This window comes from Ictalurus punctatus, chromosome 11 (assembly GCF_001660625.3).
Source record: "Ictalurus punctatus breed USDA103 chromosome 11, Coco_2.0, whole genome shotgun sequence".
NCBI classification, from domain to species: Eukaryota; Metazoa; Chordata; class Actinopteri; order Siluriformes; family Ictaluridae; genus Ictalurus; species Ictalurus punctatus.
The window spans coordinates 18,868,472-18,892,259 of record NC_030426.2 but is presented as its reverse complement, the minus strand read 5'-3'; the positions used below and the strand labels follow the sequence as shown (position 1 = coordinate 18,892,259).

Genomic DNA, 23,788 nt, shown 5'->3' with positions numbered 1-23,788 from the left:
ATAGCAGCCTAATACAGGCCCCATGTTTTTCTTCACATGTTTATTTGTGTGTGCTTTCTTAACTTAACTGGCATCTTTAGACATGTCATACACCCAATGGGGCTGTAGGTGCATCACTTCCTTTTTGCATTGTGTTTTCTGTAGAAAATGCCAGTTTGAAATTTCCTGGCAAGGTCAATGCCATTTCACTGATATCCAGAAGTATATGCTTTATGTATTAAAAAAAAAGAAAGAAAAAAAAGACACAAAAGATTGTGCTTAGAGGTGTCGCACTGCGTTAAGTGTTTTACAACAAAAAAAGGTGTCAGGGTGTTCTACTGTGAACTCCAGTAATATGTGTGAAGAGTTTTGCAGCAGTAAGCTTTTGTTATTCAGAAGTGTTTGCCAATGCAATAAGTACAGTAAGGAGGAAAACATGTAGCGACACGCTCTCACATCAGAGTTGATTCTTTTCCTATAACTGCACATGCTGAAGTGTTTTATTCTTCTTATCCCATGGCAATTTGCATACTTTTACACGATTGTTTATTTATTTATTTATTAAAGAGTGACACCTCATATTTTTTGTATCTGTTTATAGTTACATTTCTTAATACTCTCCTATGGAGGAGACCTTTACAAAGTCCAGACACTGGAGACTCCTTCCATAAATGTTCAGTAAATGTCTCCTTACAGAAAACGGCATTATTTAAAAACAAAAAAACACCACTTTTATCTGTCTGTTATTCTGTTTAGAGAATGTGGATCATACAAGTGAATTAGCTGTTACTATAGGAACGGGAACATATTAGAATGAGTGCATTAATATATCGTTTAGCTTTATTGTTTTGAGATACTTCAGAGACTTATTTAAAGCTAGGAAATATACTCTGTCTGGCACGCAGCCTTTGAGGAAATGTCTTTCCTGACTAGGGAATGAATATTGCATGTTTGGTGTTCGACATGTAATAGGGCCAATTATTTATCATAAACAAGCTTAAAAGTTGTGTAGTGTTTCAGGCGATTATCTAGTTGTTTTGTAAGCTCCGTAGACGGGAGTGTTACTATGTGTGATGTTAGGTAAGATCGGGTGCCACACTGCGTAAGTAGAAGGCTTGAAAAGCTTTCGGATTGAGCCTGCTGTGTTCTCCGATTGCAAGTCAAGACCTTTCGGCTTTCACTGTTTAGTTTTTGCATGCTGCCCTTTTCTCTCCCTTACTCAGGATCATGAGGTCTGCTCAGCCAAAAGATCACTCATCCTACGTCTTATCTCTTCCGGACTTTGATGTTATTATACCTCCATTTTTCAATTAGAGGTTGGGTAACCTTGTGGCTTTCTTCACAGTTGGAACAGAGCAACACAATTTTTGTCTGAAAGTGTATTTCACTGAGCCCCTGCTTGTTTGGGAAGCAACTTTTCAATGACGTACTGTGTCATCTCACCTAGCAAAGGACGTGTAATATCTCACAGTATTCACACCATTTCATGCACATTTCTGTAAACCACATGCATGAAGGCAACAACAGAAAATATCCATTGTGTTAGATTTATACAGCTCTGAATCTGTTGTCAGTTATTGATGCATAAATAGTTTAAGTAGGTTGACGTGATGACGCAACAGGTAGTGTTGCCACCTCATGGCTCCAGGGTCTGGGGTTTGATCCTGAGCTCGGGTTACTGTCTGTGTGGAGTTTCATATGTTATCGCCGTGTCCACATGGGTTTCTTCCAAGTTCTCCGGTTCCTTTCCACCTCGCAAAATATCCTGGTTTGGCTACTGAGTAGATCGAATGCCTGTTTATGTAGCTACGAGGTTGGACTTGCTTTAGCTCATGCATGTTGGTACTGCGCTGAAATTTTTAACGTTAATGAAATATTTTCTTTGGTTAAAAAATGTTATTGTTTGAACTGGACGGACATTCCCCACTATATCAAAGTTGGCTACAGTAAAAGGGGGGAAATCACAAAATTGTATTTTTGGTCTACTCTTGCACCTAACTATTATAATCAGAGTAATAAAAATATAATGATCAGTGTCTTCTACTGGATTCTGTTATATAGTACTCATAATAACAGACCCAACTAACCTCCCTATCCACAACACTCAGATTTGTATACACAAGCTCCCATAAATGCAGTAAATTTAGAAAATAGAATACACCAAGCCCATCAAGCTGCCAGGATAGTTCTACCAGAGTGACAACAATATTAAGTGTAGAATTTAATTATACTTCTATGCGATCACTGTCACTACTGAACATCACGATAAGGCTGAGTGTGAGAACCCAATAAGGCTGCATTCATTCTTTGATTCATCTGGGTGGCTGTTTATTAACTTTTATAAAAAAAAATAAAATAAAATAAACTGCCAAGTGACTCATTTTAATTGGGCCTTATTTTGGAGGTTTTCCTTCCCTAAAAGCTTTTGACACCATGGCTATAGCCATCTGGTTATAAATGGAGTATACAAAATCTTTCTTTGATTCAAGGTAAAATCCAAGAAGCAGTCATCATTTATTAGTTAAAGGGAAGGCCTTTTAAAAGGCTTCCTGCTTCTGATTTCAGATAAGGCTTCCTTTGTGTAATCCCTAAACGATTATCCTAACAGAACATTGGCTTTTCAAAGTGGAATGTAATTACAAAAAAAAAAAAAGATTTCTGAAAGTTTTTTTTTTTCATGATGTACAGTATGTTTATGATCAGTAAATAAAAATAATGATTTTGTATACTTCTCGTACACTCTCGGGTCCCTAAGTAGCCTCTAAACGAAGTAGAGCTTAGAGACTTGTAGGCTGCTCAAGTCAGACATTTAACAAGCTCAAGGTCTTCCAATGTTTGCGACAAATATTGTGTTTTCCTACATTCGAAACAAGACAAAGATGTGAACGGCAACCCACAACCATGGAGGAAATCCAGAGATAAAGGTTGCACTGGTTCTGTCATGTGTGCAGAATGAAGGCCAGCTGGAAACCATACAGATTTTACTGGAGACAGCAGCCCACATAGTGGAAAGGGCAGCGATCAGCACCAAATAAGAAGTGAACCAAGCAAGCTGAAAACGACCTGAGGGATCAGACAGTCTGCTTCACAGCAGGCAGGAATTTCACCCTTGATCAGGAAACATAGAGAAGTATTGTCCGAAGTCCACTGGCACCAGCAGTAATGTACTGGCTCCAAGGTCACCCTCATTCAGAAGCTAGTGAGAAGAAAAGAACAAATGTTCTTTTAGCACACTGACCTCCTTGCTTAATATATTTTTTTTTCCTTTTTTTTTCTTTTCTTTTTTTATTTAAGCAGTGTGCAGTATATTCCATTGTTTGGAATTTGGGAGTTATTACAGTAAAATGAATGGCACTGTAAATTGATGGCTTATACACTAATAGGAATAACTGCTCGTTCATGCAATTATCCTATCAGTCAATCATGTGTCAGCAGCGCAATGCACAAACTCTTGCAGCTACAGATCAAGAGCTTCAGTTAATGTTGACATCAAACATCAGGATGCAGAAAAATGTGATCTCGGTGACTTTGACCTTGGTGTGGTTTTTGATGCCATTCAGGCTGGCTTGAGTGTTTCAGACACTGCTGTTCTCCTGGGATTTTTTACACACAACAGTATGTAGAGTTTATACAGTTTGGTACAAAAGGCAAAAAACATCTAGTTAGTGGCAGTTCTGTTGGTCGAAGGGCCTCGTTGTTGAGAGAGATTAGAGGAAAATGGCCAAACTGGTTCAAAATGACAGGAATGCTACAGTAACTCTTTACAACTGTGATGAACACAAAGGCATCTTAGAATACACAACAGCAGAAGACATTTACGTTATTTGGCATTTCTAGAGCAGCTTACATTTATCTCATTTATACAACTGAGCAGTTGAGGATTAAGGACCTTGCGCAAGGACCCACGTAGGTTCAAGGCAGCTTGGCAGTACAGGGATTTGGACTCTTGACCTTCCGATCAGTAGTCCAATGTCATAATCACTGAGCTACCACCACCACCCCCACGTTGGGTTCCACTTCTGTCAGCCAAGAGCAGGAATCTGAGGCTGAACATGCCAATGTTCCCAGTGTACTTCACTGGCCCCTCCATTCACCAGATCTGAATCCAAAAGAGCGCCTCTGGGATGTGATGGAACAGGAGATTTGCATTATGAATGTGATGCAATCATGCCAACATGGACCAGGATCCCAAAGCTTGTGGAATCCATGCCACATAGAATTGAGGCTGTTCTTAGCAGTGTGTGATATTAGTATGGTGTTTGTCCTGCTAGTGTGTGTGTACGTGTGTGCATGTATGTATGTATGTATGTATGTATATATGTGGGTGTGTTTGCGTGTGTGTGTGTGTATATATATATATATATATATATATATATATATATATATATATATATATATATATATTGTGTGTGTGTGTGTGAGCTGCAGGATGTTTCAGGCTGGGTCTGTTATCTGCGTTATCTGGCTTTAGACTTGTCCGTGATGACTCTGCAGTCCTGCTCAGACCTGCAGGCAGCACCACCAGTAGATGTGAGGAGGAGCATGGGGCCCTCTCTCTTTGTCTCACTTTCTCTCTTTCTCTCTGACTTTCAGCCAAATTCATGTTTTTATTCATTTTATGCAGCCAAAAGCCATCCAGTGAAAAACTTGTCATTTTCCTCTTATCTGTGGCTTCATTCAGCTGGAACGTAATGACTCAAAGATGACAGGCTCTCTCTTTCATTCTCTCTGTCTGACACATCGATAAACAATTGGTGAGATTAACATGCTATATGTGGGCGAGTCACGGTTTTAGTGGGTCTGCCTGTTTTTTTCTTGTTGTTGTTTTGTTTTTCCAACACTATCTTTATTGAATTTTGATAGAACAGCGATACAGAACAATAAGGAAAAATTAGTCAGAGAAAGTAACAAATAATAGAGCTAATACACACAGAAAAACAAATGAGCAGGAGGGGGGAGGGGGGTCTGTCTGGTTTTTGCATTATGTAAATATTTCATCTGCTGTTCCATCAATTTATGCCCAGCTCATGTTGATCTCAATATGGCTTAGATAGTTACATATAAAATGGTTTTAATAAACAGAGTGCGGTTGACCTACAACCACTTTCTATATAATACTCACATGGACCCAAAAGAACATCAGCATGTGGTCTCTCTAATTGGCTCTCTCATACTGTGTATGGGGTTTTTCCCCCCGAGTTGATGCAAGCCACACATGCCATATTATTGAGATTATTGTGTTTGTGCACTGCTGCCCCCTAGTGAACTTTATGTGGTTCATCAGTTTGTCTCTCTGTGGTAGCCCTTAATCGTTTTATGTAAATATATATATATATATATATATATATATATATATATATGTATGTGTGTGTGTGTGTGTGTGTGTGTGTGTGTGTGTGTGTGTGTGTGTAAAATCCTTTTAGACAGCTACAATTGTTCCATCTACCCATCCATTTTCTATACTGCTTACCCTGCAGGGTTGCGGGGAACCTGGAGGCTATCCCAGGGAGCATAGGGTACACCCTGGACAGGGTGACAATCCATTGCAGGGCACACAACACATACACATTCACACGCCTATTCATACACTACAGAAATTTTGGACATGCCAATTAGCTACCATGTACATCTTTGGACCGGGGGAGGAAACCGGAGTACCTGGAGGAAACTCCCATAGCATGGGGAGAACATGCAAACTCCACACACACAAACCCCCAACCCTGGAGGTGTGAGGCGAACATGCTAACCACTAAGCCATCATGTGCCCAGCTACAATTGGCAATGGAAAGTGGATGGATGGATCTGTAATGATTTTATTGCTGTGCTAGAAACTTCTGTGATGTCATATGATCAGAAAATAAATATCGGTGTTTCTATGTGCGAGTGCTGGTACAATCTTTGAGAAACAAAACTTTCATTTTATGTCAAACGAGATACCACTTTTTCTTTTCCGATAGGCTACCGATAATGAAACCTTGAGAATAAGCCGAAACCGATAACCATCTGATATCTACTAAGCTTTGAAATGTTTATTTTTTAAATTGGCGCACTTCAGTGTATCTCATTCACATGAAAATCACTTGTATTGTAAATATAATAAAGTATAAAGTATAAATATAATCAAATAAGTCCTAACAAACGAAAAGCCAAGTTTCTAAGTTTAAACATTTCTAGAGCCAAGAATAAATAACTTACAATCTTTGCCATTTGTTTTCTCTGATATCCGATCTATGTTGTGGTTTTTTTTTCTCTCTCTGGCTATCGGATGAGTGCCAGCTCTAGTTATTTAACAAAAATGTCAGTTCCCAAAGGAGTCTGGGTTGATAAAAATACTTGTATTAATCGTTTGATTATATTCTGAGCAGCACTGTGGTGCAGCAGATAGCGTTTCTTTCTCACACCTCCGGAGCTGTTCGATCTGTAGCTCAGGTTACTGTCTGTGTGGCATTTCATATGTTCTCTCTATGTCTCTATGTCTCTATGGGGCAGTGGTGGCTTGGTGGGGCAGTGGTGGCTTGGTGGGGCAGTGGTGGCTTGGTGGGGCAGTGGTGGCTTGGCGGGGCAGTGGTGGCTTGGCGGGGCAGTGGTGGCTTGGCGGGGCAGTGGTGGCTTGGCGGGGCAGTGGTGGCTTGGCGGTTAAGGCTTTGGGTTACTGATTGGAAGGTCGGGGGTTCAAGCCCCAGCACTGCCAAGCTGCCACTGTTGGGCCCTTAACCCTCTCTGCTCCAGGGGCGCTGTATCATGGCTGACCCTGCGCTCTGACCCCAACTTCCTGACATGCTGGGGTATGCGAAGAAAAGAATTTCACTTTGCTGTAATGTATATGAACACTCATTATCTCCCAAAAACATGCCAGTGGGTGAGTTAGTTACTCTAAACTACCCCAAATGGAGCCCTGTGTAGGCTCCATTCTACACATTCTATACACCCTAGATTCAATCTAGGGTGTATTCCTGCCTTAATCCCAGTGTTTCCGGGATTGGCTCTGGAACAATCAGTATAAAGCGCTTACTAAAGAAAAATCATTTATTCACATTCCAGGATACTGTACTGTAGACACTGCTCTAATGAAACTCTAATGATGACTGATGGAGCTGAGACTGCTACTGTTAGACACACACGCACACACACACAGAGAGACTGAGCTGCAGAATCCAACCCCCCACCTGTGCTACCCCAAAGGTACTCTATTCCACACACACAAAAAACAGATTACTACCATAATCTAATCACATTATGTGTTTCCTCATCTCTCTTTGTCTCGGTCTTACTTTTATGATCAGTAGACAGATTAATGGGCTAAGATGTGCCTGGGTGTTGTCTTCACTCAGCTTTCTTTTGTTCTGATCGAAAGCGAGTATCTTTTCACCCAGACACCCGACACTCGAGCATTGTTCTCGTCTGAATCACGCTCGCCGTCCGTACTGGTCCGTCTGGCCAGGCTCCACTTTCGTAGTTGTCTCTCAGGCACACGACTCGGGCTTTACATCTGTTCTGCCTTCTCTGTTCTCCATCCGAAAGAATCGCCTTCTTTCTGAAATACGGACACAGGCCATGGCTCTTTTGCCTACCAGAGCGAAATCGTTTCCTCAGTCACTCGCAGTGAAAAATGAAAGCAGGAGACAGCGTCTGAGCTCTGATCCTCTCAGGGTGACAGTGATGATCCGCTGCCGTGAGTTATGGAGTGTCGCTGCTGATCCGTCAAAGCGTGTGCCGCAGTGATTCATTCGGCTTAATAGCTGTGACTTGCACAAGCAGAGCAGTGTTTTCTTACACCTGTCTTTAATGCTTTGAGATGAATGCTTTACTGAACTCTGTGTGTGTGTGTGTGTGTGTGTGTGTGTGTGTGTGTGTGTGTGTGGTAGGGTGGATCAGTGTTTCTGTTCCCATTTATCAGCGCTCAATGGAATAGTTTCCATTCTGTTTACTGTAAAGAGAACTTAGCGTGGCATTTAAGATTTCATCAGAGAGGACTATATGAGTAAGAGTACAAGAGGTCATGCTCTATAGACAACCATACCATACATTTTCCAGTGCTCTCATTTGTATTAGTTGCTTCATCCAAAACATGTTCTTTAAAATAAATAAATAAAAAAATAAATCTTCCTGGAAGATATAATTATTTCTTATGGCAGATTTGTTGTCAGATTTGACGTTGCGCTTCCTGGTGCGCTTCCCTTGTTATGAGTTATTATAAAACCCAGATGAATGTCTCCAATGTGCTCATATACGGTACAAATTGAAGAATAACCAGGGCTGCATGTTTTCAATCAGATGATAGCAATATGTATCAGTAATTTCCCTATATGTGGTACAAATTATTATTGCAACTTTAAAACAACAATAACAGTAACGAGACTGGATGTACAGGCGGCTGTGGCTCAGGTTGTAGAGCGGGTTGTACACTAATCGTAGGGTTGGCGGTTCGATTCCTGGCCCACATGACTCCACATGCCAAAGTGTCCTTGGGCAAGACACTGAACCCCACGTTGGTCCCAATGACAAGTTAGTACCTTGCATGGCAACTTTGCTACCATTGGCGTGTGTGTGAATGGGTGAATGAGACAGTGTAAAGCGCTTTGGATAAAAACACTATATAAGTGTAGACCATTTACCATGTAAAGAGACCATTAAATATTAACATTCTTTTTAAAAAAATGTTTCACGTACAGTTTGTTGACAGATTTTTGTCTCTTAACACCAGGAGAGAAAAGAACAACTCCGGGGAAATCCCTCAGCTAATAAAGATTCCGTCTGTAAAACTGCATGATTAATTAAAGCTGTTGTTGTTATTACAAGCCACTTGTCTGATTTTAGATCTAAATGTGACTCACTGGTAGAGATTTTTCCATCTTAACTGTCTTTAGGTCTCTTGACTATACGCTACAGAAAAACAACACCTCGTTTTATCGTCTTTAAAAAGACAACTGAATTTTTGTTCATTTTGTGTTACAGTGCTTTACATTTCCATATTATGAGCAGAGCCTCATATAAGGCAGAGTGGCGTGATGTTTTTGTGACATTGTGATTGTAATATAAAACTCTGACATGTTCTGCTGTCTGTGTGTTTGGACATCGTCTATGCACTGACATAGACGTGTTTTAGTGTATGGACCTGGTGGTGCATTGTTGTTTCGTGAGTGTGTAAAGGTCTTACTTGACAGAACATACCACCAGGTGGTTCTTTTTTGTTCCCTTTTTTTTTTTTTTTGCTCTACTGATAATTTTGTAGAAGATAAGAACACATTCTTACATTGTATTAAATTCTAATATAATGATAATGAGTCTTTATTGGTCACATATACATATGCACAGTGAAATTCTTTTCTTCGCATACCCCAGCATGTCAGGAAGCTGGAGTCAGAGCGCAGGGTCAGCCGTGATACAGCGCCTCTGGAGCAGAGAGGGTTAAGGGCCTTAATATAACATAATAATATATTATAATATAATAATAAGGCAAATGATTTCTTTATATATGAGAGACCAGAGTGGTTTGAGCTGGCAGGAATCCTACAGTAACTTAAATAATGACTCTTTATGAGCAGAAAAGCAACTCGGAACACACAACACGTGGAACCTTGAGGTGGATGGACTACAGTATCACACCACATCGGGTTTCTTTTGGTATTGTGCTGTGAAGAAAACCTGTGAAACATGTTTGGTTGGTTCAACAGCTGCACTCGAAGTAAAAAATACCCCAAATCATTACTGAGCTATGAAAAACATCTCTGATATTTGTTCTAATTACCTACATCTAATTGCCATATATTGCTATGTGCACATTTATGGTTGGTTTGGCTTATGTGTGTTTTAATCAGATGTTGCATACTGTCTTTTATTAAAAGGTCACACTTAGTCCAGATCCATCAGTTATAATCCAGTCCTGGATTAGAGCATGGCTCAGTGTTTCCCCTCCTGCTCTTGTGAGTCTGAAAGCCTCATAGTGTGTCTTTGGGAGGAAGTGGCTACAGCATGGAGCTAAGCTCAGTGGGTGTGTGTGCTTGTGTGAGTGTGTGAGTGTGTGTGTGTGGAGTCATGCTGGAACGATGCTGCTAGTGTGAGTGTGAGCGTGCAGCAGTGCATCTCAGGGCCATGTACCGGCGGTCGCCCTGTCACAAGGGCAGGATTTACTTCGACTTCAGTGAAGAAGTGGTAAAGAGGCTGCACTCCTCCACCTTCAGGTCAGAACACCTTCATTCTCACACTTTTCTCTGAGTCATTCTGTCTGTCTGTCTCTGTGACCATCTGATTTACATGTTTATCTCTCACTTTCACACTCTCTTTCTCTTCCTTTATGCTTTAGGCCGATTTGCATGTTTGTCTGTCATACTTCTGCCAGTGGCAGCACAGGAGTAAAAATCTCTCAGCAGAAACTAGGTCATCTCACGCAGAAGTAGAGCAAGAGGACTCGGTTTCCTACCATACATTTGTGTGTTGTACACTTTCTCTCTCTCTCTCTCTCTCTCTCTCTCTCTCTCTCTCTCTCTCTCTCTCTCTCTCTCTCTCTCTCTCTCTGTGTTTCACTTGAGATCATGGACGAAGTTCTGTACAAATATTCATAAGCCGGTGTATAATCTGCAGCATAGATTGAGTCCGCCGTCAGTTTAGTGCGAGAACGCAGCTGCGGTGCAATTCATTCCTGTATTGTCTACGTCACACTTTAGTTTCAGTTCAAAAACAAATCCGAGTTTCACAAACACAGTGGGGAGATTGTAGTAAGCCTCCACTTTCTGATTCTCATTGTATTGTGAGTTATTTTTATCAGAATAAGATCATGGGGTTCAAAGAGATTATGTTTTGCACTTATTTGGCAAGCAGAATTGTTTGTAAGCTGTATTTGTATGAGTGCCGGGTTTGTGCTGACTGAAAGCCCTGTAACTTACATTAGCAGTATGTTCAGTGGTGATTTTTTTGGGGTGTCATGTATCAAAAGGAGGTAAAAGTAACCTAAATCACGCTCATTTAAGTTTTATATATATATATATATATATATATATATATATATATATATATATATATATATATATATATATATATATATATACTGTACATTTACCTTGAGTGCATGAGTGAAAGCGGTAATACACCCTGGAATGGATTGCAGTACACAACACACACACATCTATTCTATACATGGGTCAAAGACAAATAATACAGACAGTAGTAGAACAAAAATGTAATATGAATGAGTTTCTTAGCTTTATACAAGCCATCGGAATACTTCTTCCTATGTAAGAAGTGTAACTTTACATTATTTCATTCAAGCATAATGTCATACATTATTTATAGGCATAACAAATATTTGGTGTGTGTGTGTGTGTGTGTGTGTGTAATAGTGTGTGCATGCAAGTACATCGATCTCATAATCCTATGCCGTTTAATGAGTGTGTACAGGTCTCACTTGACACGACACAGCAGCAAATATAAAGCGACATACATTTACGGCAAAACTATTTGGAACGCTCTTTGATAGAGTTTATATAGAACCATATATAAAGGCTTTAACAGATAGACACGCCAGACGAACCTTCTAGATTTTAGCTAGTTTGTTCTAAGAGTATAGTCTTGACTTGGATTACTAATAATAGGTCTTTTTGCTCTACTGGTGCTCTGAGAAATCAGCGTTTATGTTACATTATACGATCCAACAGCAGAGGTGGGTAGAGTAGCCAAAACTTTTACTCAAGTATAAGTAAAACTACTTATAAAAAATAATTACTCAAGTAACAGTAAAAGTAATAATGTTAATAATGGCATTTCTGTGATTAAAAATGATTAAGAGTATAAGTATGGCCAGTTCCACCTACTTTTAAATGTAAAAGTATATTCATTTTTCAAAAAGGTTACTCAAGTAAATGTAACAAAGTAAATATAATGCGTTATTACCCACCTCTGTCCAGCTGTCATGTTGAATTCTCAGTTCTGATTGGTCAGAAGATGTTGGTTAATTTTCTATAGCAGCTGCCAATGGCTGCAAGTCAAATCTCAGATTTATATTAATGTAAACATTCTGAAACATTACCATTTCTATAATAATGATTTACATAGGGATTTGTATGGCAGACACATAAATGGGTTAGGAAATGTGTGTAATCATTGAAATGGTGAAGTTTTCTATAAGGAGACTTTATTTTTTTGCCTTTTTGAAATATCAGGAGTCTCGGTATCGGTCAGAGATAAATCTGTTTGTTTAAGCATTCCAACATGAGAAAGTGTTCAGGTTGGAGAATGTTTCTCTGTAACATGACAAGCTGTGTTTTGTTTCTTACTAACGTCAGAGAGAGACTAGAGAGAGAATAACTGTTTATAGTAACGGTAAGATAAGTGGTAACTGGAACTAGCTTGTTTTGCTTGTTTCTACAACATTAAGCATAACTATATAAGGACAAATTGTACAGTCTGTCTTTAATATTATTTAATAAATAAAGGTTAGCAAATTGTTGTGGTATAAGAGGAGTAAAACACTTCGAGGTGTGCTGTTATAGGAAAACAATCCACCACCCTGTTGTTCATTTGCTATGACAGCATGCCCTGTCCTTGCATTCATCTAGAAAGCATTCTTGCATAAAATATACAGTACAGTTGTGTTAAGTCTACTGTACTGTATATTAGTGTTGTTAGATTTCTTATATACAAGGAAAAATATGTTAGTAATGCAAAACAGTTGGGTGTATAGACAGTTAATTCCATAAGCAAGTCTAACCTCTAACGCTCATGATCTTTTCTCTGAGTGTTTGCATAGTGGTGTGGGTGTATATAGTATCCGTTGAACATACATATACGCTGATCAGCCATAACATCAAACCCACTGACAGGTGAAGTGAATAACATTGAATATCTAAAGCCAGCATACATACTGCTTGTCAGATGCTCCAAACCGGTTTGGAAGCAGGTGAAAACCTGGCCAGCAGGAACCATCTCTGCTCTTCAGGACTGTTTTTGGCAACCTGACTGGCACATGTTCAATGCACAGCTCGAATCACATCATCAAGTTCGCCCACGACACAACTGTGGTGGGTCTCATCAGCAAGAACGACAAGTCAGCATACAGAGAGGAGGCGCAGCGGCTAACGGACTGGAGCAGAGCCAACAACCTGTCTCAGAATGTGGACAAAACAAAAGAGATGGTTGGTGACTTCAGGAGAGCACACAGCGACCACTCTCTGCTGAACATCGACGGCTCCTCTGTGGAGATCGTCAAGAGCACCAAATTCCTTGGTGTTCACCTGAAGAAGAACCTCACCTGATCCCTCAACACCAGCTCCATAACTTTAAAAAAAATAAAAGCCCAGCAGCGTCTCTACTTTCTGCAACGGCTGAAAAATGCCCATCTCCCACCTCCCATCCTCACCTCATTCTACAGAGGAACATCTTGGGCAGGAGCATCCTGAGCAGCTGCATCACTGCCTGGTTTGGAAATTGCACTGTATCGGATTGCAAGACCCTGCAGCGGATAGTGAGGACAACTGAGATCATCGTGGTCTCTCTTCCCTCCATCATAGACGTTTACACAACATCTGCAAAGCCATCAGCATTGTGGATGACCCCACAAACCCCTCACACAAACTCTTCACCCTCCCACCGTCTGGAAAAAGGTACCGAAGCATTGGGGCCCTCACGGCCAGACCGTGTAGCAGCTTCTTCCCCCAAGCCATCAGACTCCCCAATACTCCCAGACAGGACTGACACATGCACACACACTGAACTGAACCACCATCCCACTCAGCACATTTCTGTACTGACTACCTGTGTTTTAGCTGTTAACTTGTATCAATATTATGTTTAATTTCTTGTCACCACTATACTCTTTACCTGGCTGCTACTGCAATAACTGCTATGTCCATATGTTATAAGCTAATCTGTTGAATACTGTTATTGTGATATTGATATTGATACTGTTATCTTTTTGCACTACCTGTTATATCCGACACTTCCACACCAGCTGTATATGGTTGAAATGACAATAAAAGCCACTTGACTTGACACTAGACATGACTTCATGTTATGGCTGATCGGTGTATATGAATGCTGTTAAATGCCAACAAAATGCCATCAGATATAATATCAGTACCTGGTGGTTTTTCAATAGAACACACATTTGGTTTGAGATTGGAACAGGTTATCTAAAGCCCTTCTACTATGTGGTGAATGTTCTTTTGTGCTTCAGACGTCCTTCATCGTGGCCGTATGGCAACTGTTTGATAGTCTGTAAATATTTCAGAGACGTGTCTGGTTGCAGTGTTGATTTAAGACACTTTATCATCTTTTGCCAATATGGGCTATTTGCTAAGTTTGCTGGGGATCGCGTATGGTAGTAGTTAAATCCTCAAGCACATGTTTATTTGTGTGTTTCTACGCTAGGCTTTATATTCTACAGTTTTATCCGTTAAGACTCTGTTGACATACAGAACATGTACACAGCTAGCTAATAATGTGAGTTCCTTTCTTATATCATCTTGGGGAAAAAATACAGGTGTATTTCACCGGAGAAGTAAAACGCCTGCACCCAAAGCCATACACAGAGCTACTTCTACACACACACACACACACACACACACACACACACTACCCAGACTAGTGCCATTAGAGGAGCTATGCAGACTAAAGTATGTCATGGAAAATGCAGTACACCATTCCATAGTAAGCTAACTCATTTGCCCCATGCTGCAGTTTTATGCCATTTCAAGCAAAGCTCACAGCATTTCTTATTCCCCTGGACCACATTTGTAAAATGCTTCTCTCACTCTATCATTTCTCTCCTCTCTCTCTCCCTCATTTCTCTCCCTCTCTCCCTTCCCCCTCATTGTTTCTCCCCCCCCCCTCTCCCCCCCCCTCTCTCTCTCTCTCTCCATCATTTCTCTCCCCTCTCTCTCTCTCTCTCTCTCTCGTTTCTCGCCTCTCTCTATCTCTCTCTCCTCCCCCCTCCCCCCCCCCCTCTCTCTCCCCTCCCCCCCCCCCCCCCCCCTCTCTCTCCCTCTCTCCCTCATTTCTCTCCTCTCTCTCTCTCTCTCTCTCTCTCATTTCTCTCCTCTCTCTCTCTCTCTCTCTCTCTCTCTCTCTCTCTGTCTCTCTCTCTCTCGTTTCTCTCTCAACAGGTCATTTCCCACAGCTGAAGAAACGTTTCTCTCTGGCCAAAAAGTCCCCTTCTTCCTCAAAGTCATGTGTCAAACCTGCAAACATCATGCAGTGGTTTTGACCAGTTCTCCAAATAGCTCCTTCTTCTCCACACGAGACTGGATGTTTAATGAATAGATTGTCACATTGTTTAGTAGTTTTTATATTTTACTGCTCTCACTGAAATCCCTTGTGGCACTCACAGCTTCTAAATCCTCAGACAAGACTGTTGAGCAAGGTGGGTAATGAAAATTTAAAAGCTAAACTATAGTACAACATGGAAATTACACAAGTTGCTGTTTCTATTTATTTATTTTTAGTTTAGTTGGAATTATAGAGTTGTTTTGAACTGCCTGACCATTAACATACTTTTTGGCTTCATTGTTTTCTCATCCACCAGCTGAGTCTCTTTATCTGCGAGTGTGTACACTGACATGTCCTTCCTCAGCGTTTCTTTTGCACACCACATCTTTTCACACCCCTGCTTATGCAACATTGAGCTGGACTACACTGTTCTGTGTACATGAGCTAGCAGACACTTGTGATTGGTTAGCCTTACTCTGAGAGAATGCGGACATCCTTCTCACCCGGAGGACTAATTATGCTCTCTAAGGCTCCCGGCTGTGCATTACTCATCTAACTAAAATTTGAACATTTAATTGAAGTAAATTTATTCTAAGAAAATAGAAAAATCAAGTTTATATATATATATATATATATATATATATATATATATATATAACAAAACCACATTTCAGCTAGAAATTAGATGGCATCTCCATGCTAAGAAACCTTTTAGAAGCACATGCCAGAAGAAAGCATTTTCTTTTATTTAACTACAAACATAAGAACCTGGAATTGACTGGACGCTACTGGAACTTTAAGCTAATTCAGGTTCTGTGGTCAGATAAACAGTTTTCTGACAACAGGCACTCAAGTTGTGTTTAGGACTGCAACTAAAGTTAAGTTAAATACCAAAAATATTTATTTAAAACATGCATTTGCAGCATTCCAATCAACTAATACTATAGAACTACTGACATTTATCAAATACTGAAGACTACTGATATTTATCAGATACTACTGACTAATGACGTTTATCAAAAAGTCTGAAGAATATTAACAAGTGCTTTACAAGTTAAGAAGCAAAAACGGTCCACTTTTAATTTAGAAATGCAAACTAAAGCTAGGTGGCAATATTCTGTCACTGGTATTGTTTCACTGGTTCCTCAAATCTTTTTTGCGAATATACATCTTACCTGCATTTTAAGCTTTGATTTGTCCAATTCTGCCAGACAAATTTACAATGAAGGCAAACTATACATCCACTGGATGTCTCACTAACTCAAACACTCCAGTGCATTTTTTTTTCTTGCTGTGTGCACAAGGTGACTCATTTTCAGTTTGTGGAATCGACGCCAAAGTTTTAGGGTTGACTTAGTTTTCATTGCCTGAAATCAGTGAATCAACTCTTTTTGGGATCAGCTTCGGTGTGAACTGAAAACAAGAGGGAGACTTGATGACTTTACACCTAAGATACATTCAAAATATATCGCGTATGCCTAGAACAATGTAGCCTCAGTCAGCTTTAACTACTTACAAGCCAATTGATTCAAATAGCTTCGATACACACGGCCCAATACTGCATAATGCGCGTTCTTCGTAATGTGAGAAAAACGTTTCACTGAATATGTAGACTATTCATCGAATACTCTGTTCATTTGCAACCCATTGTTGAAAAAGAACAGTATTGACATACAAACTACTGGTTGTGTGGCAAAAGTAGTCTAAGATAACATTTTCTCATAGGGCAGGAATTGATAAATATGACCATAAATGTGTGATATAGCTAGAAAACCCGATAATGTCGGACAGCTCAGTACACTGCATTTAATGTGCATGATTCAAGCAGGTACATACAGCTTCCACCACTGATCAAACTGAACATAAATTAATAATTACAAATCAAAATATTCAGTATGGGATTAAACTAATTAACCACAGAAAGTTTTCTTTTCATGAGCTTTTTTTTTTTTTTTAGCCAGTTTTGCCTTTAATTCTGGAGCTGACTGTACGTTTTCTGTGTACACACACATGAATTTCCAAAGCAATTAATAAGAATCATAACACGTGATATTTCTGGCTTAATACCCAGAGCAAAAATGTATTGTGGACAGGATACTACCGTCTGTCTGATTACTTGCTCAGAATTAAGTACTGTTCCTGTAAGTCTCTTGTGCGAGTTATTGGAAGAGAACATTGTTACGTGTTTAGATACAGATGGTTACGTTTATTTAAAGCTTGGAAAGTTATTTACCCTTTGTTTCTTACACATCCTGTTACTGTCACACCATGTTCTTGTTAAAAACATCTAAGAGCATCTCTCGCCTCAGCATTTGTTATAAAATTGCATTAGTCAGTGCTATCTGATGAAATAAAACGGCTCATGATAGGAGAGTATGACCCTGATTTACTAAGGTCTGAAAAAATAGCGCTAATTCTGTTTGTGCAAATGGACAGATTGCACACATAGTTAGTATGTGTGTGTGTGTGTGTGTGTGTGTGTGTGTGTGTGTGTGTGTGTGTGTGTGTGTTATGGATGATTGACATGCAAAGCAGAGAAAGGAAACAATATTTAAATGACCCTTTCTGAGTATTAATAGTTTTTTAAGAGGCTTAATAAGAGTTACACTGAAATTCATAACACATATGCTCACTTGTTAGACAAGTGTAAAAACTTGTGTGTGTGTGTGATATATATGAGTATGTCTATAATAATATATTATACATAATATACAGTATCTCACAAAAGTGAGTACACCCCTCACATTTTTGTAAATATTTGATTATATCTTTTCATACGACAACACTGAAGAAATGACACTTTGCTACAATGTAAAGTAGTGAGTGTACAGCTTGTGTAACAGTGTGAATTTGCTGTCCCCTCAAAATAACTCAACACACAGCCATTAATGTCTAAACCGCTGGCAACAAAAGTGAGTACACCCCTAAGTGTAAATGTCCAAATTGGGCCCAATTAGCCATTTTCCCTCCCCGGTGTCACGTGACTTGTTAGTGTTACAAGGTCTCAGGTGTGAATGGGGAGCAGATGTGTTAAATTTGGTGTCATCGCTCTCACACTCCCTCATACTGGTCACTGGAAGTTCAACATGGCACCCCATGGCAAAGAACTCTCTGAGGATCTGAAAAAAAGAATTGTTGCTCTACATAAAGATGGCCTCGGGTATAAGAAGATTGCCAAGACCCTGACACTGAGCTGCAGCATGGTGGCCAAGACCATACAGCGGTTTAACAGGACAGGTTCCACTCAGAACAGGCCTCGGCATGGTCGACCAAAGAAGTTGAGTGCACGCACTCAGCGTCATATCCAGAGGTTGTCTTTGGGAAATAGAGGTATGAGTGCTGCCAGCATTGCTGCAGAGGTTGAAGGGGTGGGGGTTCAGCCTGTCAGTGCTCAGACCATACGCCGCACACTGCATCAAATTGGTCTGCATGGCTGTCGTCCCAGAAGGAAGCCTCTTCTAAAGATGATGCACAAGAAAGCCCGCAAACAGTTTGCTGAAGACAAGCAGACTAAGGACATGGATTACTGGGACCATGTCCTGTGGTCTGATGAGACCAAGATAAACTTATTTGGTTCAGATGGTGGCAAACGTGTGTGGTGGCAACCAGGTGAGGAGTACAAAGACAAGTGTGTCTTGCCTACAGTCAAGCATGGTGGTGAGAGTGTCATTTTCTGGGGCTGCATGAGTGCTGCTGGCACTGGGGAGCTACAGTTCATTGAGGGAACCATGAATGCCAACATGTACGGTGACATACTGAAGCAGAGCATGATCAATATGCAGTATTCCAGCATGATAACAATCCCAAGCACACCTCCAAGACGACCACTGCCTTGCTAAAGAAGCTGAAGGTGATGGACTGGCCAAGCATGTCTCCAGACCTAAACCCTATTGAGCATCTGTGGGGCATCCTCAAACGGAAGGTGGAGAAGCACAAGGTCTCTATCCACCAGCTCCGTGATGTCGTCATGGAGGAGTGGAAGAGGACTCCAGTGGCAACCTGTGAAGCTCTGGTGAACTCCATGCCCAAGAGTGTTAAGGCAGTGCTGGAAAATAACGGTGGCCACACAAAATATTGACACTTTGGGCCCAATTTGAACATTTTCACTTAGGGGTGTACTCACTTTTGTTGCCAGCAGTTTAGACATTAATGTCTGTGTGTTGAGTTATTTTGAGGGGACAGCAAATTCACACTGTTACACAAGCTGTACACTCACCACTTTACATTGTAGCAAAGTGTCATTTCTTTAATGTTGTCACATGAGAAGACATAATCAAATATTTACAAAAATGTGAGGGGTGTACTCACTTTTGTGAGATACTGTACATAAGTCGCTAATGCTGATAATGTATATGTACAAAAAATGTTTAACAGGCTTTTTGAATGCTTTTTACATCTCTTTGGTTAAACTGGTTATAGTTTTGAGAAATGTTCTCATTATTTTGAAATGTTGAGACATAATCTGAATAAATGTAATACAGTAATGCTTTTCATTTGTCATCAAATGACAAAAATGGGCTTATGCAAGTTTAAAACTTGCCCTTTGGTGGCATCAATTTGCACCTGTAATTGCTGTGCCTAAGGTGACATTTAGCCTTCAAGGTAAATTTAGGTAGATTACACTGTGGGGGAAAAATTACTCTATTAATTGATCATAATTACTGTAAATAAAGAGTGATGAATAATCTCTTAGTCATCACTCTATATTTTGCACTTACCCAAGTAATACGCAAAACAAAACAAATAATGCGCTATCGTGTTCATTAGAAAGACACAATCCTGTACAGTATGCCATTACACAACGTTCATAGTAAGTGTGTGTGTATTCTTTGATAGGGATATACAGTATACATATGGGTAAATAAATCTATCATTGATAATCATAATTAGATTTCTATGAGATTAATAGTTCATAATACTACTTAATACCGTTATGTGATGGGTGGTGGCATGCTATTTTTCATAACTGTTAGAGTGTGTAGTATTATGTATGAAGGTGAGTCAAATATAAACCTTTCAGATGTGACACATATTAGAGAAACAGTGCATTACATTTGTAGTTGCAAAAGTAAAAAAAAAAAAAATACTACCGGTCCACCGTTCTCAATAAGTCCTTCTACTGTTACCTTAAACCTGATACACTTTTGTGACACCTATTTACAATAAACAGTGCAAAATAAAATAAATAAATCATAGCTTTTCATTTGATTCACTCATGAAATACTAGTACAGTATGTAATATTATGTTATTATCTGTGTAGTAATTAAAAACGTCTTTGCCCTCACTTTAAGACTTTACACTATTTCCATGAGGGCTTAACGTCTTGTAGAGACAAGGTCATGACCGTTACTTCCTTATATCTGTTTTGAACCCTGTTGTCATCTGAGGTCTAGTGACCCAGAAAACAGGACATCCCACGAGACTTATTTTCCCCGGGGTGAAATGAGTGGGTGTCCTGCTCTTCCTGAGAACTTTATTTCATCAGGACACAAAGATCTCACATTCTGACTATGTAGGACAGAGGCTGGTCTTTACTTCATCAGGCTAGCTGAAGATTTCTAAAGCTTTCTGACATTTCATATCGACAGTAATCGGAAACTAAATCATTACCCAGTTTCATGCAGTTTTCCTGTAAAGCAACATAATATGTTCCCTCCATAAATCCAATGATCTAAGCTATAAAGTCTGAGACTTGTCCAGATGTTGCATTTCATATTAACTGTACCATTCAGACATACTCTACCATTCTGCAATATATTGTATCATATTGTACCATACTGTATTACCATATTGTGATATAGTGTACCATACTGTATGCTATTGTATCATAACGTGTCTACTGCACCATAAAGTACCTTTACCATCTTGCACCATACTGTTGTATAAGTTACCACACTGCACCATCCCATATAGCACTAAATGCACCATGCTGAACCAACTGCCACTGTACTGTACAAAGCCAAACCATAGTTCAACATACTACGTCATGCTGTAGCATACTACATTATAAGGTTACATGCTGTAGTATACAACCCCATGCTGTAGCATGCTGCATCGTACTACACAATGCTGTAGCATATACTATACCATACTACACCATGCTGTATCATATAGTATACCATACTGTACCATACTATGCCATTCTGCATCACTATACTACTATACCACACTACACCATACTGTATTATATATTATACCATACTGCTACATACTATGCCATGCTGCATCTTATAGTATATCATACTACACCATGCTGTATCATATACTACACCATAGTACACCATACTGTATTATATATTGCACCATACTGCCCCATACTGCACCATATTGTATCATATACTATACCACACAACACCATATTACACCATGCTGCATCGTATAGTATACTATACCACCCTGTATTACACCATGATATTGTTCTGCCATACAATACAAAACTAGCCCATATTGCATACTGCACCATACTAAACATAACCCTACTATACCATACTGTACCATGCTGCACTGCTGTACTACTGTCATGCAATAAATATCATATGCACAAGTACCAGTGATCTAACAATGCATTTTTGGTGGTGTCGTTCAGGAAGGAGAGACGACAATAGTGGGATGTTGATACATTGTAAAGTACTTAATAAAGTGTGTAAGGTTAGTAGACACAAGGACTCTGTCAAACCCCAAAGCTCACTCTGACGTAGTGGTGGTAAAGTGAGTCATGCGATTAAGTATCAGGAGATACCATTATCACACACTTCAATGTGTGTGTTTGTCTTTGTTCTGTATGTAGACGTGGAATTAGCAGGTGCTCGGTAAAGGTCAGCTCACTGTAAGAATTTACAGTGCTACATACTATGCTTGTTGTAAATTAAGCCCAGTTTTAGGACATTTATGTGGTAAAGAAATCGTCAATCCAGACACCATAAGCATACTCCAATATGTGGTTCCAAGTTTAGTTTACATTTGTGAAACTGTATGTAGAAAGCAAACATCTGAAAGCATAGCCCTTCAGCTTGTCTGAAAAACAGCTGTCTCTTCCTTTCGTTGCTGCTTGTAGCTTCAGGGGCGGTCTAAATCCATCACAGTACACATACTGTGAAACGACCAAGAGCCACAAGAACACCAAAACTCTGAGCTTTCAAAGGAGAATGTCTTCCACTATCTTTCTGCAGCTGCCACTGAGATAACACACAGTGTTTGTTTGAGTTAAGTGCGATGTGCTTCCAGTGCGGGTGTCTCGTTTGAAGTGGGACAAGGCCATCTCCCCTACACTTCCTGAAGGCTTGGAAGGATGCGACTTGCTTCCTCCCTGCTTACTGGGAATCTCCGAGACTTTCCAAAGCGTCATCGTCTTATGAGACCACTTATGCAAACTTCACACATTTTACTCCCCGTAAAATTCCAGTTCAGTGAACTGTAGTTTGCTGTCTTATTTAAAAATCTGAGATGCTTAGTCTGTTTCCTGTCAGTGTGCGTCTCTGAACATGTTTAGACTTTTATTTGCATGCAATTCTGGTTACAGGTTTGGAAAAACCTAATTAAATGGTTTGGGTTTTTTTCATGACTAAAATGCATTTGATTTTAAGAACGTTTCTAAGACGTTATTGATTTTTAAAAAAATTTTATTTTATTTTTTTTTAACTAAAAAGAAGTTAAACAGCTGTAACCAGGCTCAAAAAAAACCCCTAAAACATACATTAGATAGGTAAAGTTCATCTCAACAAACTTTAATGTTGGCTTGACAAAACCAGTCTGAACGTTTGAAACTGTTGAAAGACAGAAAGAGAGACCGACAGTTACTGGTAGAAAGACTGAGGACAAATACAGTGATACAAGTAGAAATTCAGATGGAGTGAGAGAGTGACACAAGTAGATAGATGGAGAGAGAGTGTTATTAGTAGAAAGACAGAAGGAGTGAGAGTGTGATACAGGTAAATTGTATCACAGAGAGACTCTGTGTGTGTGTTAGTGGTGTGTGTGTTACTGGTAGATTGATAGAGAGATGGATGGAGAGAGTGTGTGGCATTGATAGATCGATAGATAGATGAAGTGAGAGTCTCTGTTACAGGTACACTGACAGAGTGAGGGGGAGAGAAGAGGGGCTTCAGGCCGTGTGCAAATAGGTGTGTGTGAGTTTTGACAGTGAAATCATGACCATTTCAAGCCAGGCTCTGAACATTTCGTCAGTGTAAGTCTGTGGGAGTTTTTGGGGGTTTTGATCATCCGCTACTGAAAAATCATAAATCTTGATAAGTCAGAACAGCCTGAGGGGCTGTGCTGAGTCTTGTGGAAGTAGCTGGAAAGTTTTAGGAGTTATAACAATTTTTCAATGGAAGCCAATGGGAATTTTGGCCACTTTGAGCTTCTGTAACTGGAAAAGCAGTTTTCCAGTTACAGATCAGTTAGAAAAGTCAGACCAGGCTGAAGGTCTATGGCGAGTTTGGTGCATGTAACTTGAAAGCTCTAGGAGGTTAGTGTTTGACATTACGATCTCAGAAGAAGACTAAGCTTAAACAGCAGAACGGTATGCTGGCGTTGTCAAGCCAACATAAATATAAAATATGGTTTGTTTAACACTTTTTGGACACTACATAATTCAAAATGTGTTGCGTC

At 39.8% G+C, this 23,788-nt stretch overlaps 1 protein-coding gene across 5 annotated transcripts in view; it reads left to right on the top strand.

The window, feature by feature from the left end:
- pde4ba (phosphodiesterase 4B, cAMP-specific a) overlaps positions 1-23,788 on the top strand; it is a 177,191-nt gene that overhangs the window by 99,951 nt on the left and 53,452 nt on the right. The window contains exon 1 of one of the 5 annotated variants that reach the window (XM_017479948.3): positions 9,993-10,160. The exons of the other annotated variants lie outside the window; for them this stretch is intronic. Within the exon in view, the coding sequence (XP_017335437.1) occupies positions 10,072-10,160 (89 nt within the window). The 5' untranslated portion in view covers positions 9,993-10,071. Of the gene's footprint in view, positions 1-9,992; positions 10,161-23,788 lie in introns of those variants that run through there. 5 annotated transcript variants of the gene reach the window in all.